This window comes from Mollisia scopiformis (genome assembly GCF_001500285.1).
Source record: "Mollisia scopiformis unplaced genomic scaffold LY89scaffold_14, whole genome shotgun sequence".
Taxonomy (NCBI): Eukaryota; Fungi; Ascomycota; class Leotiomycetes; order Helotiales; family Mollisiaceae; genus Mollisia; species Mollisia scopiformis.
Window position 1 is genome coordinate 156598 of NW_017263594.1, and position 17746 is coordinate 174343.

The window sequence follows — 17746 nt, forward strand, 5'->3', positions numbered from 1 at the left end:
ATACGAATGTCTAGGTAGGATTTCGTTTCTAGACTGACAATCCTAAGAAATTCAATGGTCAAGAATGTGACCAACATATCTTCCAGTGGGCAGGAAAGTGAAGATATGAAATCATTTACTATTCTTGATTCAGACATTCGAGTGAGCCTGGAAATTTTGAATATTGTGAGAAGTTATATGGTACTATCGGATTGCAGCTCAAAACTTCTAGGAAGGAATTCGCAAAAAAAAGATTATATGATACTTTGAGCGGGCTGATGGTATTTCATGAGAGATCATTAGATCGATCATAAGATTACCAGATGAATTCAAAATAGTGTAAATCCTGCTCTATTGCCTCGCTTAAGCGACTATTGCCCCTTTTCTCACCCACTTCCCAGATCATCCCACCTAAGATCCTACAATAACACCACCATTAGGATGCAGACTCTGCCCGGAGATGAAACTACTATCGGGACTAGCCAAGAACACAAAACATGTCGCGATCTCGCTCGGCTGTCCCGGTCTTCCCATTGGACTTGTAAACTCCTTCTGAGCTTTCTCGTTCATGGTTGCTGGGATCAATGGTGTCCAGACGGGGCCGGGACAGACAGCGTTGACTCTGATTCCCTTGTCGACGTTTTGGTTTGAAAGACCGCGGGTAAAGGCCACGATTGCGCCTTTGGTGGAGGTGTAGTCTAACAGATCGGGACGGCCGATATATGGGTTGACTGACGCACAAGTGATGATTGTGTCTCCACGAGACATTTGAGGCAGGGTGTACTTGGAGAGGAAGAAGAAGGGGTGGATATTGACGGCGAAGGTGTTGAGCCATTGCTCCCTATAATCGGATTAGTACTGCTTTACTAGCATGGAAGCAATGACATACTCAGAAAGATCAGCGATAGTTTCTTGCATCATCTGGGTTCCGTGGTTCAGAACGAGGATGTTGATCCGGCCCATGGCCTCAATAGCTTTCTCGACAGTATTTTTGCAAGCTTGTTGATTCCTCAGATCTGCTGATATCAATGTGACCTTTCCACCTTTCTCGCGAACAAGTTCTTGAGTTTTCTCTGCATCTCTTTGTTCTTCGGGAATGTAAACGATGGTAGATTCGGCACCTTCCATGGCATAGAGAATGGCTATTGCTCGGCCGATACCGCTATCACCTCCTGTGATCAAGGTCTTCTTTCCTGCGAGTTTGCCGGCTGCTTTGTAAAGTTGATAGCCACCTTCGTCTGTTGGGAGTTGGTCGTTGACGGGATCAGGGCCGGGCATATCATGTTGTTTGCCTGGGACGGACTTTTGGAAGGAGACTGGTGCTTCGTGACCTGTAAATATATTTCTTAGAAGTTGCACAATGGGTATTAGAGGTGCATTGACTTTGTACATACCCTTGGCGAATTGAGAGTCTGAACCCTGGCCAGTTACCGACTTGATAGTATCCTTGATAGAAGACATTATTCAAGATTTATCTCGAGTTACTTCGGAAAATAGAGGTATTTCTCAATGTTCGAAAATCGTTCACAAATGGGAGGAAATATAATCCTCAACCAATTTACACATCACTTCATTATAAACGTAGGGCTGGAAGTAAGTATTTTCATTCCGGACGTCAGTCCGGGCCTGTCGATGAGTAAGAGCGTTTGGTCGATGCAGATTGGCTCTCGGGTCCAATGAGTGGAGGAACCCATGGTTACAGTAATGATGTATTGATGTTTTCGGTAACGCTAGACGTCACGGACTTTGGTTGTTGATGTCGTTTGGTGTTGAGGACAGCTTGAGGAGCCAGAATGTGGCATGTGCACGCTACAGGTAGTACGAAGGTACCTTTTCCTGCCCCTCTTTCCCCTTTCGTCTGTCGTCTTTTTAAACTTAGATACTTGTACATCACAACAGAGAACTGGAAAAGTTTTACTGTATAGAAGTATTTCGTATCTCAAAATACTTTGTTGAGATTCGAGTTGCCATAGAACGATTCCTGACCCTTCTGTGTTAAAATGCTTTGTGCCGTCTCGTTGTCATCGAGTTTTATTGCATTAAAAGACTTCTATTCATCTTCCACAATCTCAATGGCATATGTTCGTACCTTCTCGCGGCTATCTGTACATTGCTGTTCGTACAATACAATGAATACTTATAAACCTAAGAGGTCGGATACATGTCAGCTCTCACACGAGCTTGAGATTCAAACATATTCTCTCGATTTTCAAAATTCGTACAACTTGTTTCCTGTCTTTTATTATTTCGTGTTCATCCGTCAAAGCTCCCAGTTGTTATTTAACTCAGTTCTGAAAAGAAAATTGAAACGGCTCCCTGTCTTTGATCTTGAGTGAACGGTTGACATCGGGGTCTTGCTTCTCAATCAAATATCAGCACATATATGGATGGGCCAACGAAAGCTTTCATCACTAATTCTCCTTGCTTCTTTATTGCAGAAGCAGTACTACGATTCGTCGGATCGAATCGAGGATCACCTGGGCGATCAGCAGCACCACCTGTAGATCATGTCACGTGACTGTACAGCTGGCTCATTTTTCCCGTCCATTTTCATATTGCGTCCCATTTGCTGCTTCAAAGCTATTAGGAGATTAGGATCGGTTTCTTAGACCTATCATAGAAAAGATCACAAATATGAAATGTCCTGGAGAAAAAAACGTCGATGACGTAATGGGCCACAGCAGGAGTTTCGCTCCTATCAGCACGGTCAGAATCCAGCCTCACGAATCGTAATTTTCCAGCCACACAGTTCTCAGAAACAATGTGGCTCATCGGGTAGTACTCCGAAACGTACCAATAACAAGTTTTGGAGCTTCACTGTTCGTCAGCCAAGGCGTCGATCAACTCCTCCAAGTATGATCAAGTTGTACAACCTGTGCCCCCCTCGTGACTTTCCAGTTCTCTGATCTTTCTTGATTGGCGAGCAAGTTGTATCAGATCTGATATGACGTCCAGAACCAGGTATCAGAGCATCCCACCAAGTCACCCAAGTTCAGGGTCCAATATCGCAAGGATTACGATGGCCCTCTTCGTCATATCGCCCGGAATTATTATCCAAACCAGTTTTGAGGCTGGAACTTGTCCTATCAACGCATAAAGATAACATGGACTGTATTTAAACGCAATTTGCAACCCCGCCTTTGGAAATCTATAACTACAGCCATGAGTACCACTTCAGATTTCCCTCGTTCCATACTACTACCAAGAACACTATCATCATTCATAGCCACGCATCCAATCATCACACCATCAACATCTACCTCATCAACAACGCTCACCAACAACGAACCACAAAACACTACCTACCCAAATACAAAACCAGAAGAAGCTCTCAAAATGCATACCCGCCGCAACAACCAACTCGTCGAGACCCGCACTACTAAGCCAACACTTATGACTCGTCTAAAGGGCCGCAACGCCAACAGTCGTACTGTCAAGACAACCACGACTATTGAACCTCGCTCAGCAGTCGGACACACCCATCACCACAACACACGCCGCTCTGGATGGGGAAGCAGCACGAGACGCAATGAGCCTGTTGTTCACCACAAGCGTCACGCCACTATGGGTGACAAAGTCAGCGGCGCAATGATGAAGCTGAAGGGAACTTTGACTAGACGCCCTGGTCTCAAGGTATGAATTCTGCAAAATCGCAGCACTGAATCTTGACTAATGCTCTGTAGGCTGCTGGCACACGGAGAATGCACGGCACTGATGGACGTGGAAGTCATCGAGTTTACTAGATTATCAATGTTATGGGACGAGTGTATTAATAGTTTGTTACGATACCCAAGATGAAGTCATGAGAGACGAGAAATTGTACTATACTACTAGCTACAAAGCTTTGTAATATTCAAAGCAGTGCAATTGTTCAGCATTATGCCTGCTTTATTATTCTTGAAATTCTGTATTTTTGTAGAAAGTAATCTATGAATCCGAGGTAATCATCCATGCTAAACTCTGATGAGCTACTTGGAAGAAAAATGATACTTGATATATGCCCCGATCCATCGTACCTTCTCTCTTCGCCGCTCGACACAGACTCCACTTACTGCACTACGTCGCCTTTGCCTTCTACTACACATAAGCAAAAGGGGTTTGAACAGTGACGCATTAGCTTGAGTCTCAGATCACATATAAATGCATAACAAGTAGAGACTTTTGTGAGTTGCGCAGCAAATGGAATTCAATACTCCAGAAAATCCAGTACTCCAAACACACCCATATGAATCCAATGAAACAAAATTCCCAAATCCTGAGAGCACCAGTAAAACCCAGTGGGGAAAAGGTATACTCTCCGCCTGTCCCTGTGACCACGCAACAAAAGAAATACCCAAATCGCAAACGCCATACTCCATCCCAACCAACCCAAAACCAGAGCCCATTTCCACCACATTAGAGACTCAACGCCAATTCAACCACTCCCTAATCCCAGAAGTTCAGATGGGAATTAGTTGGTGATACAATCACAAGAGAACAGACAATCAGTGAGGAAAGTAAGTTGTCCATCGAGGCATTGATATTCCAACGACAAGCAGATTTCGGTAGCGGTCCCATCGGAGATGAGTGCTGGGAGAGGGGAGTAGCATTGCAACTCTCCGTTGTTGGTTGAGCGTTCGGCTACGAGAGGAGCTGGGGAGGCGACTGCAACGGAAGCCAGGAGGATGGTGAGTGCTGTAGAGATATCGGCTTAGTAATATATTGAAGAAGAGGGGGTGGGTGGAAGGGCAGGGAATGAGGAGGGAGTTAACTTGAACGTACCGGCTGGAGCGAAGAATTGTATATCGGCAGGATGTTTTTGCAATTTGGTTTCGATTTGTGAGTTTGAAGTCTGAGATACTGCTGTGGTGGTTTCTTGAAAAGAAGTTGGAGGAAGTAGATTGTTGTCTGAGTGTTTGTGTTGAGATGATGGTGATTGTGAGTGCGGGAGACGACGGAAGGCAGAGCTTCCTTATATATTATTTTTTGTGGTATACACTGATGTTGAAGAGCTTGTTCATGAGATACTGATATTGAAGATCGCCGATCCTTCCTTCATGCACCAAGTAGGAAGTGTCAACGTTCATGTTCAGCTGTGAACATTTGCCTGCATCACAACAGTCTTGTGGCTTGCTCTAAGATGTTTTCGCTCCCTTGTCTTCGCGTAGAGACTGTTCTTGTTTCTATTCTGGATTTCCACTCGAGCTTCAGCTGGTATCAAAACTTTGGATGTCCAATGATGGCTCATTAGAGTCATTATCGCGATCCAAAAAGGGATGCCTCGATGGTCGCTTCTTACCGCTAAGCGAAAATGATAGGGGCGGGCGATAGAACCATGGGTCGTAGTTTAGCACGCCGACAATCCAACTATATTCTAGCTGAGGATGGAGAAATCCAATCCCATGTATTTGGACTTTTGACGTGAGATACCCGTCGTGTGATGAGCGGTTGTGCTACTTGCAATTCTACCCCGCTTTTTGTGTTACTCAACTCAAGGTGCCAGTTTTCCAGTATTTTGAGCCAACGGCTACACGGGAACTTTCCGTCCCCTCTTTGGTGAGACGGAGAGAGCAACTCCTTTTGTGAGGCACATGAGAAGAGGCAGCGAAAGTATCATTTAGCGTTGGTATCTGAAACTGGTTTGAATGTCTAGAAAGGTAGAGCAAGATCAGAATATGCTATACTAGAGACGAACTACGGGGCATAGTAGAAACGCCATACTTAGCGATACCACGAGACAGCAACTTCAGAGGTATAGAGTAAGAAGATATCCTGGGACACTGGTGCTGGTTGGCGTTTCTGAACCAAGGTAATCCACCACGGGCTGTCCCTCTGTTGAACAGTAAGTAGAATCCAGCTCGATGGACAATGCCCTGGACCGTTTCTGATGCAGTTATTGATCCTGGTTTAGGCGTTCCGCTTGTACCACAATATACAGCCTTTCAAACATTGCCATTCTCTCAAACAAGGTAGAAAATTTGAACTAATCTCGATCGAACCTCCAATATTCTTGCATCAAAACTTGGATGCTTTTGGAATATGCCCCGGAAAGTCCCTCAGACCCTTTCTCAGAATAGTAAAGTATATTTGCTCGTTTGTCTAGACTTAGAAGGAAAACAAAGCTGATATGTCCCGCACAGATGTGTAGCAACAAGGAAACCCACTCGGGAGGTGACAGCGCGTGACTTGAGTTTGACAGCCATCTGGTGGCATATATGATAATGACTCATTTTGGGGCCGACAGTCCAGTTTTGGAGTAAAACTATCCCAAAAAGGAGAAAGATCGAGAACGGGTTGGCAGAGGCAAGTACTGGGACTATGCAACATTTACTCCTGCTCATATTCGGAGATACCAGGTTCCAGAGAGCAGCCGAAGATGAGTTAGGCGGATCAAGCTGTCCACACTCCTTCGGGGTCAAGATTGATTTGCCATCTTGATCATGATAGTACACTGAACTCGAATCGAAAATGATCTCGATACCACTCTCGTATGCTGACATCAGCGTCTCAGCTCTAGCAACGAAGGAAATAGAATTGGATCTGGGTATTTCTGGATTGACTTCATTTGAGCAGCCCTAATGAGAGGAAATGGATTGCGTAGGCCCATTCAAATCTGTATGCAACATGTTTCATTGTGTATGAAAGAAACTCACACCGACATTGCAAGCCGGCTTATATCGAGTGTCGATGATTGGCCATGTAATTCGCAAGGGTGCGTTGCACAAGCAATTTGACTGGGCGCCATCGGATGGAAAGATCACAAAAAATAAAAAGTAACATCTGTCAAAGTTGCAACTCTGGAAGAAAGCATAAACTTTCAGCCAACTTCTGACATTGAATGGAATAGCCAATCATAGAGCTTTGATTTTCAACAATTGAGGGAGTAAGAGGCTAAATAATTTTTCGGAAGTGCTTCGCCTCGGCCAGCTTTGCTTCCGCGACGGATCCGCCACTTTTCTGTGCTTGTCCGGCTCTTCTCTCCACCTTCACTTTTACTACCGTGGATAACAATTGCTCATCGAAACACACTATTGAATACCCTTGAACGTTTCTGGAACGACAATGTCTTTCTCAAGTCTCGTTCAAGATCTCTCATTCAGAGATACCCCACCAAGCAACGCCAGTGAGCAACGCAGACAGATGGCTCGAGGTGCATCCTCTGCGTCGACCAACGACGATACCAGATCCCATGTCTCAAGAGCCAGATCTTATGCTAGCACTTCGGCGACAAGTGTCAGCATTTCCGGTGACATTTCGAGTCAACTTCACGGAGGTTACTCCCACCCTTTAGCTAGATCATGGCAAGCCGAGAGACAATTGACAAAGGTAAAGTCTTCTGATACAAAAGAAGTCATCAATCTGACGAGTTGTACAGTCTATGCTTATTCTACCCCTCTTTATTACCGACAACGACGATGAAGAAACCCTAATTCCCTCTCTTCCGGGCCAATACCGCCGTGGCATCAACAAGCTTGTTCCTTTCCTCGAACCTCTGATCCGCAAAGGACTTCGATCAGTCATCCTTTTCGGTGTTCCCCTCGCTCCAGGAGTCAAGGATGCTCTAGGCACTGCTGCTGATGACCCAAAAGGCCCCGTCATCGCCAGCATCCGGCTCCTAAGACAACGATTCCCACAACTCTTTATCTCTGCAGACGTCTGCCTTTGCGAATATACATCTCATGGACACTGTGGCATTCTACGTGATGATGGAAGCCTGAACAATGAGCTCTCTGTGGACCGAATTTCAGACGTTGCCATGGCTTACGCTCAAGCCGGTGCACACTGCGTTGCTCCTTCAGACATGAACGATGGCCGTATCCGAGCAATCAAGCTGAAGATGATTGAAGAAGGCATTGCACACAGAGTTGTCCTTATGTCATACGCTGCGAAGTTCTCTGGATGTCTCTACGGACCCTTCCGTGATGCTGCCGGATCCGTACCATCATTTGGAGACCGCAAATGCTACCAATTGCCACCAGGAGGTCGAGGTCTTGCCCGCCGAGCTATTGAAAGAGACATCAGTGAAGGCGCTGATATCATCATGGTTAAGCCTGCTAGTCAATATCTTGACATTATCAGTGACGCCAAGGAGATTGGCAAAAATATGCCAATCGCAGCATATCAAGTCAGTGGAGAATTTGCAATGATCCACGCAGGAGCAAAAGCTGGAGTTTTTGATTTGAAGACAATGGCATTTGAGGCTACGGAAGGTATTTTGAGGGCTGGTGCGACTATTGTAGTCAGCTACTTCACACCCGACTTCCTTGACTGGCTAGAGTCATAGTTTCATTGCAGGTTGATGAGTGTCCATGGCTGCGTATGTGTTACCTGTTGGGTTAAAAATTTCTAGGATTGCAATCAATTTAGAGAATACCCCTTTAAAATCACTGCACTGCATCAACGTGACCCTAGGAACTTTACATTGGGAAAAGTTGATTCAAAGCATCATTCTCTTGCTTCAACAACTCCAATGTCATGATAGTATCGAGCCTAGCTAGAGCGCTTGATCGGATTCTTGATAAATATGTGCCTTTCGCCATGGAGACCCTCACTCTCGGACGTGGGGCAATTTCTTGGCAAATCTGGGGTTCCGGTCCCGCGGTTAGATGGAAGATCAAGCTAGGGCCAGCCTCGTCAACTGCATTGTCCTGCACTGCATTGAGCTGCAGACAATTGTAATCATCAATCAACGCCAGGTCTACGTCTTGTGCCATCTTTCTTACCCAGACTGGATGTAGTCCAGCAGGGCAGCTTCTAGACATGAAGCACATTCCATCGGCCTTCTTGAAGCCATGCTACCGATCCCGTCGAATAGTAGTTGGTCAAGACTTGGTCCATGTTAATACGTTTGGATCACGAATAGCATGTCTTGCGAGACCGCAGAGACGGCATGCTTCCAGCAATGGCACTCGACCACGGACAGCTCTGTTCTTTCCAGGTAAGTCTCAACATCAGGTCATTTCAATGCGGAGTCGTACTGATGATCCACAGGTCAAGGAGTTCAGAGAGTAGGCATGCTCACACCATGGGTCGAAGCATTCCCAGCTACTGCGAAACCACTCGTTGAAGAAATCGACCATCTACTAGGCTACAAACTCTCGAAGGTCATTGAAGAAGGACCCCACTCCCTCCTTACCGCTACCGAGCATGCTCAACCTGCCATTATGGCCTCGTCTATCCTCATCCTGCGAGTCTTAGAAAAAGAATTCGGATTCAAAACGAACGAACGGATAGATGTAGTGCTGGGCCATTCATTGGGAGAATTCGCAGCATTGGTAGCTGGAGGATACGTTCACTTCGAGGACAGCTTATACTTAGTACGGAAACGTGCAGAAGTCATGGCAGATTGTACACGGCGAGCTTGTGCCGAACATGGTGGAGAATACGGCATGATTGCTCTAGTCACCGAGCCCGACCACTTGATCCCATTGATCGAAGCAATACATGAATTCCTAGGACATCATAGTACTGGGTCGAAGTCGGAAAGTGCAGAAGTCCCTCCCATTCAACAGGTTTTGATTGCGAATATCAACAGCAAGAATCAGATTGTGCTGAGTGGCAATATTGAGAGGATAAAGACGCTATTAACGCATGTCAGGCAGTTCGGTGGACATGATCCAAGAGCTGTCAGGTTGAGCAGTGATAGTCCGTTTCATAGTCCTCTCATGAAGCCAGCGTCGAAAGCTATGAAGAGGATGTTGGAGGGAAAGAGTCGAGTGAAAGGCAGAGAGAACGAAGATTTAATCACGTTTCCGGGAATAATGCCTTGCATCAGCAACGTTAGTGCAAGGCCATTCCAGAGCAAGGAAGATCTGAAAGATCTCTGGGTACGATCTTGTGTAGAGACTGTAAGATGGTGGGACAGTCTTAAATATTTGGATCAAGATCAAAAGGTTCGCCGATGGCTGGGTATTGGACCTGGGAAAGTTGGGCGGAACCTTGTTGGCAAAGAGGTGGGCATGAGAGGACGAGATCTTGTGAAGGGAGGTGGCGTTTGGGCTATCAGCAATCCTCCAGAGATTGAAGAGGTCCTCAGAGCTCTGGATGAGACCGAAAGCTCAAGAGACGAAGAGTAAATGTTGAAGTGTGCTCTGATACGGGGAATCTCCCTCAGCTGTATAGGAAGGGGAGTAGCAGGAACTGTAGGATAGTTGATTGAGGAGTTGTCTCGAAATATCCTCAATGATTGAGAGCAAGTCAACAAGGGTAAGATAAGGCTGCAAGGCTGAGAATTTACCGATGAGAGCAGCGACTTGGAAAATAGCAGTACATATTCATTTACAAGTCCTAATCAATACAACATACTTATATTCGTATTAAATGTCTGTAATGGAGTTTTCAACTATCATCTTCACAAGTATTGCCCTATCATCAATTTCTGACTTCAGCCTCGCCCTCTAAATTTTCGGCTGCCAAATGTCCCAAGTCAACATCAATCTCCTACAATCTCTTCCACATTAACATCGCACAATGACAACAATACCATCAATAGCCTGCCTAGGTGTGATAGGCAAGAATGTAAATTGATTTCATCCCCTTCAACTCTCAATTCTAACAAACAACAGAACAACCCCCTCCACATCTCCATCTTCCCCTCTGCGCCCACCAACACGCCCCTCCGCACACCCCTCCAATTCTCCCTCCTCCTAGCCAGCACCCTCGACATCTTCGAAGCGCGCTCCAAAGCCAACACCACCACGGGCGGCGGTCTATCCGGCGACTTCGGCCTCCTGCACGCCGTCGACGAACGTCTGGCCGCCTATGGCTTCGAGACCAACACCGGTGTCCGTTTCGTGGTCGTTGTAGACATGCGAGGACGAGCCGTCTCGGAAACAAGTAAAGGGCTCGGTGTCGGCGGTCTCGGGTTGAGGGATGGAGAAATGAAAGTCGTATTCAGGGCTATGCAGGCGGCGTATGTGAAGTTGTTGCAGAATCCGTTTTATGAGCCGGATGAGCATAGTCCGCCGACGGGGAGGGGTGGAAAGAAGATTACTAGTCGGAAGTTTGTGGAGGAGATGAAGAAGATTGGGGATACGTGGATGCCGGGTGTGGGAGGTTCGTGATGAGATGTCGTGCTGGTACTTTTGATGGCGTTGGGATTTAGGTGCATGGCAATGGCGTTGATACCAGGAATTGACAATCGAAGTCTTCTTCACAGAACAATATGATCGTGGAATGAAACGTCACCTAAATTTTGAAAGGCAATTTGGACGCAAACAATGCCAAATGCTCAACTTGTCAGTACTACCTCAGCTTCTTCCGAATGTCTGTGTCTGTGGCCTACATTGATTCAGCACAATTGAGATGAATAAAATTGGTACAATCTCACTGCTCGAGAGTGGTATTCGTACACTTGAAGAGTAGAGATTACAGTAGTCTATCATGTCCAACGCAGATCTCGAAACTCAGGCTTTGAGTCTATTTCAATGTCTTCCAGTCAGGACAAACTTTAATAGTGCTTGATATCTACCCTGAGTTGGGGCAATGATTTATATTGTTATGATTTTGGAGTCTGACCATAGTACAACTATTATGAAAGATACCGTGCTCACACCGATATTTGCAATTCTCCAGATGTCTACCAGACTTGCAAGTTGCATTAATAAACCACTTCTTCTGCCTATTACTGAGACCAATAGGATTCTAAGAGCTATTGTTCTAAGCTTGCTTTCGAAATATTCAGAAACTTTTGACATTTACATATCACAATACTTCAGCATTACAGTGACTTCAAAATAGCATGTTCGAAGTATAGTCATATGTGAAGGAAGCATTGAAGCATTGAAGCAGGATTGATTGAAGCTAGACTCGAGCGAGTTGCCAAGAACCTCTTTTAAAGCAAAGCTCGAAGCATGCTATGTTTGGCTAAAAATTCGATGCTCTAAAGCGTAAGTCATGCAAAGCCACCGAGGTCGGCTGAACCCTTACTATGTGTACAGCTAAATATACAAGTCCTGAAAGGCTACCATTTCACTTCTTTTGTCGTTTGGTACTCTCACTGACCGCACTCATCACACTAGCGCTACGCTTGCGTCCATTGATACTTGGCGCAGCACTCTTTTCCCTCTCTACTTCCTCTACCTTCACATCACCGCTGCCGGAGACTGCTTCTGGCTGTCTCAAGATTTGTTTCGATTCTGCCTCTTCTTCTTTTTGCTTCTTGATCGCAAGAATGGTATTGATCTCGCTTTGAATCTTCTCCGTGACTTTCCTTTGCTCAAGCAACAGATTGATATTCGTCAATAAATGGTCAAAAGCCTCTCCCACAGCATATGTAGGCATGATGAGACGGTGCGGAATACCCAATTCGGTAAGGACGCTAAGCATCTTCTGTTGCTGAATAGAAGATTTGCTTGTAATGGGCTTGTTAATCCTCTCAGCTCGGAAAGCTGGACCACTGCTTGTAATTCGATCAAAATGCCGGACGCCATAGAGTATCTCCTCTTCTGCACTGAGTTGACGACGCTCCGTCTGACCCTGAGATGGACCTTTCTTGTTGTTCGTTCCACTGGGGCCAGAAATAGATTCACCGCGAACAGTACTGTCACGGCGGTCGAAGCTGGCTTGCTGATTTAATCCGCTCGGACCTGCAGGACTGGTACCATCTGGGCCCATAAGTGATTTCCTCTTCTTGGTTTTGTCAGCTTGCATAAGCTGCTGAAGCAACTGCTGCAAGCCTTGGCTCGTAGTGAAGACGCCGATGTTGCCCGTGCTTGCTGGTGCGTCGAGTCTGGCATAAAGCTCTCGCCGCTCCTCAGACAACTTCTCTGACCTGGCAAGAATTCGCTTGAGCTCTATCAATAGGCTCTCCTCTTCCCTCGCTTCCTCTCTTGTCCTCTGGAAAGCAGCCTCCGCGAAAAGCTTCCGCTGAGCTTCCTGTTGAGGATTGAAGCTTGCCATCTTCTCCATTAGCTCGTACTCCGCCGCAACCATCGTCTCTGGAGCCTTGTGCACTTTCATCATAGTCGCTGCGACACTGTAGTACCGCGCCTTGAGATCCTCTAGAGTCCTAGGCTTCGAAGCCGTAACGATAGCCAGTTCGGCAGCTTGTGGATCCAGAGTTATAGCTGGTGGTTGGTACTCGTATCGATCCCAAATAACAGGCCATCTCATATCATAGTCCCGTACCATCGATACCAGATAATCCGTCTCGTCTCTTGACCAATCCTCACTAAGGAGATGCTTTTGATACTGTTCATCATTGTACTCGGCAGTAATGACCTTGACATTGTACTTCGCAAATGTAGAGTCCTCCAGCTTGACCTCGTTCGGCGCAGCCGTTCCCTCGTCTCCAGGCGCAACTGCAGGCGACTCTGCCTTCCTCCTCCAGTGCTTCAAGACCAGCGTTTCATCCTCTCTGGCGGAGTTCCTGAAAGATTGATTTTCCCACTTCGCCGCTGGTTTCCTGCTGCCAAACCTCTTCTTCTTGAAGGTTGTAGTCTCTGGTACAATTGCAATCGGATTATCGCCTCCTAGATTCTGAACCTCTCGCGCAAGACCTTTGAGAACTGGTCGCGGGCCCGTAAGCTTTGCTTTCTTGATCGGTCTCGGGGCTGCCTCTCCTGGGAGATCTAGCATGTCGCGGACATCGTGGGAAGTCATGTTGAGCCGCCGCCGCTATTCGCTATCGCGCTGCAGAAATTGATAACGTGCGCCGAAGGAAGGACTATCGGAAAAATCCTATCAAACCTGTGTAATGGAGGTGTTATTGTGAGCTGTCCTCTTGTTCGATGATGAAATAGTTGCGCGTGGAACTTTGCAATCGCGTCCATACCTAAATGGAAAGTTCCCTATCGCACGTGACAGCACCCCCTGTCGAGAATTCGTCGAGGAATCGCGAACGTGGCAGAGAAGAGAACAGCTCGCGCGACCCCTTTCACATTCAACGTCTACCCCGGGCATCGAGTCGATTAACTTCAAAAACATGTGGTCGATACTTCCACTGCTCTCGCTGAGTGCTCTGCTCGTACCTGTTCAATCATTATATTTCTACATTGACGGCACGTCACCAAAATGTTTCTTCGAGGAGTTGCCAAAGGATACGCTCGTGGTTGGCAAATACGTTGCGGAGGAATTTGATGAGAACTCGAAGCAGTGGTCAAAACACGACGGGTTGAATATCTTCATTACAGTCGATGTACGCCCCCTCATTCTTGGCAACTGGAAATCTCAGCGTCCTCCCTTTCCCATATACTAATTTCAAGCTGTAGGAAGTATTCGACAACGACCACCGCGTCGTAACCCAAAAAGGATCATCATCAGGTCGCTTCACATTCACAGCAGCCGACGCAGGAGACCACAAGATCTGCTTCCTGCCCTCCTCCAATTCCGGCAGCTCAGGATGGCTATCAGCTTTACACCCCTCAGGCGGCATTAAGCTGACCTTGGATCTGGCAATTGGAGAGACGAGCAACATCGAGAGCACAGACAAGGGCAAGATCCAAGATATTGTGAAGAGAGTCAAGGATCTCAATGGCAGACTACAGGATATCAGACGTGAGCAGGTATTTCAGCGGGTATGTATTCCTCATTGAACTTCGGTATGCACTTCGCAATATGCTAATACTCACAATAGGAACGCGAGGCCGAGTTTAGAGATCAGTCCGAGTCAACGAACGCACGAGTGGTTAGATGGACATTGGTTCAATTGGTCGTGTTGGGCATTACATGTGCATGGCAACTTTCTCACCTAAGGTCTTTCTTCATTAAGCAGAAATTGACATAGAGAAAGGAGGGAGTGGTTAAGATAGGACTGAGATAAAAATGAACTTTGTAAAGTATGGAATAGGTAGCACGGCAGGCTGGAGTCAATCACTCTTGCACTAGAAACTTCACATAATGAGATCAATTTCTGGGCAATTATTTCAAATCCTTTTCCATTCATAGAACTGAGCCCAAGAAATCTCCAGTCCGATGCTTCTATTTCACCCATTCGCCGTTGCTTCGCTTCCGAAACAGAAAAGCTATACTATCGTGAAGTCCCTTCCGCGCGACACCAAGACCAAACCGTCTTTGTATTCGAGAGCCAAAGAAGGGAATGCGATGCTGTTGAGGAAACGTGAAAACAAAATATTAGTCTTGAAGTAATCTGACATGGACCATGCGCCGGGTGGAGGACTGTATGATGCAGTTTTGTGTGCGGGGCCTGGTAAGCCAAGCTGGAGATGTATGTGACAAGCAGCGAGAGTCGTATCTGCGAAATGCAGAGAAGAAAGACGTGGGAGATGCAGGCTTCTGCCGGCTCGCAGGAGGAATAGATGTGATTATGAAGGGTTAGTCCAGGAAGGGGATTTTGGTCATAAACGCCGTCTGAGGAATGGCGATCAGTATGAGAATGTTGTGAATGGCGAGAACCGAACTGGTCATGGAGAGGTATTCATCCTAGACGAGTCAGCAACTGTTCTATGCAAGGCTATCAATATCCACTAACCGCAGCAGAGCGTCTTCATCAGCTTCTGGAAGCCCGACATCTGGGGTTCTGAGGTTCTCCCGTTCTGTGGTTGAGCATTCATGTTGGGTTGGGGCGTCATCCTCTGGGGCAAGTTGTTCGAGCTGTTCTGGAACTGTGCCTGGGTTGAGCCTGTTGGAGTAGCGACGTCTTGGAGGCCCCCCGCCGCTCCGCTGCTGCGTTTTGGAGCCAATCCGCCTGGGGCGTTTGGCCGATCGCGCGTCTTGCCCATCCCCGGTTTGATTGGAGATGGAGGCGGGGGCTGCGCGGCGTTTAAACGGGCGGCAGTGAGATGGCCTGGTGTGCTATTTCCTGCTCTTGTAGTACCATGTAATTCTCTCTGCGATGCGCCTGGGACGGCATTTGGTTGATGCAACATATGCTGTGATGGATGTTGCTTCATGGCCTCCCATCCCTTGCCATTGTTGAGCTTCATCCAGTCATACTCTCCATCCTCAACTTCACCGGTATTCTTCAACGCCTGGGTGAAAAGGTCTCGAAGATAATCGTAGTCCGGGGTATCCTCAAACCCAAGATTTCGGACGTAGCTCAGGTATTTATTGAACTCCTCTGGAAAGCCATCACAAAGATCCTTGATGGCAGTCGTTTGCTTCTTCTCTCCGATCTTCTCATATTTTTGCTTGTTGGTTGCAGCCTTAAGCCCTTGCCAGGGCAAGCCGCCTCTCAAGAAGTACATGAAAACATGACCCAACGCCTCCAAATCGTCTCGTCGTGATTGTTCTCTGCCCAGATGTGTGTTGATACTCATATATCTTGCAGTGCCAGACAACGACTTTCGCTCACGATATGGAATATGTTGCTTGGTCTTAGGGTCTCGATATTGCTTGGCCATGCCAAAATCTATGACATGGATTACATTAGCAGACTTTGACCCAGGTCGGCCAATGATGAAATTGTCAGGTTTGATGTCTCGGTAGATGAGGTTCTTTTCGTGGATGGTCTGGACTCGAGAAAGCTAAATCGGTCAGTACGAGCTCCTGTCCGAAGTGACAGCAAAACCCACCATCTGCTTCGCTACCATAACAACAGTCTTGATGGAGAACCTCCTGTTGCAGTGATCGAAAAGATCTTCAAGAGAAGGACCCAGGAGGTCGATGACCAAGATGTTGTGGAGGCCTTCTTGACCGAAATAATAGACATTAGGAATACCAGCTACACAATTGTCAACTCCATACTCATGCACATCGATACGGAATGTACTGACGGCAGCCAACAAGAATTTTATATGTTCGGTACTCGTCTCGTAATTGTGGGGCATCACTCTTTCGAGGCTCCTGAAAATGAAGATATTAACATGCCAGGCTCTGCTGGTCGTAGAGTGAGTTTTCAACGTACGAATTTGATGGCCTAGAAATCAAGAAGTTAGCATTGAAATTTGGTCTTCGGCTTTCAAGAAGGTGGGAAGAGTTGGAGAGTGGAGGCGAAAAGGGGATAGCAGAAAAAGATAGAATGAGAACCTACCACTGAGCTATTGTTTAGCAGGTTCAAGCCTTCAAAGATGACTCCAAAGGACCCCTCGCCAATCTTCTTTCCGACTCTATAGTGAACACCAACGACGTTTGACGATGAGGAACTCATTTTGGGCGGATCTCGAGGTTGAGCAGGCTGAGTCTCCAGAGGACGATATCGAGGCCGACGGCAAACTCACGCGACGACGATAGATGTGAGAATCGCCCTTTGATATCCTCCGAGCACGATGCTGGGACAGAGGAATTCCCTCTCCGCGATGGGTCCGTCGTGATACCGTACGTTGTTGAAGAAAGGATTGAGCGAACGCTCGTGAGATCCGAGCTAGTCCACCTGGTGGTCAGGCCCCCGAATTTTGGACAAGGCGCAGCAATTCAATGAATGTATTCATCAACAGTCGCACAACAATTGCGAAAATCGACAGTCTTCAAAAGGAAGACGAATTGAAGGCGAAAAGGTGTGGCCTTGCGCCACTGGAAGTCGGGAGATGGAGATATCTGAACAGAGCGTGCGGAAATGAGAAGCAAAGCAAGTTGAGCCTTTCGAAGTTCAGGTTCCGACCACCGTAGCTCCGCGAAGGCAAGAACGGTCGGCCGTAGTTCCTAAAATACCCAGCCAGCCCAGCCAGCACTTCGTCGACTTTTTCACGCACCGCTGGAGAATGCGGTGAGGAGAGACGAACCGCTCTCAGACTTTGCACTACAGTACACCTTAATTGTGAATACGGGTCTCGTCCGTCGGAATTTCAATGGTTTCCACTTTCTCGCTGTTGAGGCGGCAAAGACAGACCAAGTTCGAATAATAATATCATTCTCACGCTCACTCACTAAGTCTCCTTATCGTACACGACCA

At 46.9% G+C, this 17746-nt stretch overlaps 8 protein-coding genes across 8 annotated transcripts; 5 read left to right on the forward strand and 3 right to left on the reverse strand.

Moving 5' to 3' along the window:
* Window positions 1-301: 301 nt before the first annotated feature.
* LY89DRAFT_707835 (NAD(P)-binding protein) lies at window positions 302-1715 on the reverse strand. Its single transcript, XM_018217641.1, has 3 exons — window positions 1374-1715; window positions 869-1310; window positions 302-820 (listed from the first exon to the last, which is right to left on the reverse strand). The coding sequence occupies exons 1-3, from the start codon at window positions 1438-1440 to the stop codon at window positions 391-393; spliced, it is 939 nt and encodes a 312-aa protein (XP_018070003.1). The 5' UTR covers window positions 1441-1715; the 3' UTR covers window positions 302-390.
* Window positions 1716-3315: 1600 nt separating this feature from the next.
* LY89DRAFT_587579 (uncharacterized protein) lies at window positions 3316-3722 on the forward strand (the record flags this gene model as incomplete). The annotated part of the gene is made up of 2 exons (XM_018209437.1): window positions 3316-3612; window positions 3663-3722. The coding sequence occupies 2 exons, from the start codon at window positions 3316-3318 to the stop codon at window positions 3720-3722; spliced, it is 357 nt and encodes a 118-aa protein (XP_018070004.1).
* A 3020-nt stretch (window positions 3723-6742) lies between these two features.
* LY89DRAFT_782933 (tetrapyrrole biosynthesis, porphobilinogen synthase) lies at window positions 6743-8272 on the forward strand. Its single transcript, XM_018222628.1, has 2 exons — window positions 6743-7284; window positions 7334-8272. Exons 1-2 carry the CDS (start codon window positions 7021-7023, stop codon window positions 8240-8242), a joined length of 1173 nt encoding a protein of 390 aa, XP_018070005.1. The 5' UTR covers window positions 6743-7020; the 3' UTR covers window positions 8243-8272.
* A 446-nt stretch (window positions 8273-8718) lies between these two features.
* LY89DRAFT_587131 (malonyl CoA-acyl carrier protein-like protein transacylase) lies at window positions 8719-10034 on the forward strand (the record flags this gene model as incomplete). The annotated part of the gene is made up of 2 exons (XM_018209410.1): window positions 8719-8896; window positions 8950-10034. 2 exons carry the CDS (start codon window positions 8719-8721, stop codon window positions 10032-10034), a joined length of 1263 nt encoding a protein of 420 aa, XP_018070006.1.
* A 394-nt stretch (window positions 10035-10428) lies between these two features.
* On the forward strand, window positions 10429-11021 carry LY89DRAFT_670201 (Sedlin; the record flags this gene model as incomplete). The annotated part of the gene is made up of 2 exons (XM_018213145.1): window positions 10429-10476; window positions 10524-11021. 2 exons carry the CDS (start codon window positions 10429-10431, stop codon window positions 11019-11021), a joined length of 546 nt encoding a protein of 181 aa, XP_018070007.1.
* A 723-nt stretch (window positions 11022-11744) lies between these two features.
* On the reverse strand, window positions 11745-13698 carry LY89DRAFT_685604 (SWR1-complex protein 4). Its single transcript, XM_018215115.1, has one exon. It carries the CDS (start codon window positions 13558-13560, stop codon window positions 11929-11931), a length of 1632 nt encoding a protein of 543 aa, XP_018070008.1. The 5' UTR covers window positions 13561-13698; the 3' UTR covers window positions 11745-11928.
* Window positions 13699-13844: 146 nt separating this feature from the next.
* LY89DRAFT_685605 (ERP1 protein precursor) lies at window positions 13845-14817 on the forward strand. The gene is made up of 3 exons (XM_018215116.1): window positions 13845-14095; window positions 14169-14474; window positions 14534-14817. The coding sequence occupies exons 1-3, from the start codon at window positions 13883-13885 to the stop codon at window positions 14681-14683; spliced, it is 669 nt and encodes a 222-aa protein (XP_018070009.1). The 5' UTR covers window positions 13845-13882; the 3' UTR covers window positions 14684-14817.
* A 566-nt stretch (window positions 14818-15383) lies between these two features.
* Window positions 15384-17005, reverse strand: LY89DRAFT_587250 (casein kinase-like protein I; the record flags this gene model as incomplete). Its single annotated transcript, XM_018209419.1, has 5 exons — window positions 15384-16382; window positions 16431-16579; window positions 16632-16701; window positions 16763-16774; window positions 16889-17005. The coding sequence occupies 5 exons, from the start codon at window positions 17003-17005 to the stop codon at window positions 15384-15386; spliced, it is 1347 nt and encodes a 448-aa protein (XP_018070010.1).
* Window positions 17006-17746: the final 741 nt, after the last annotated feature.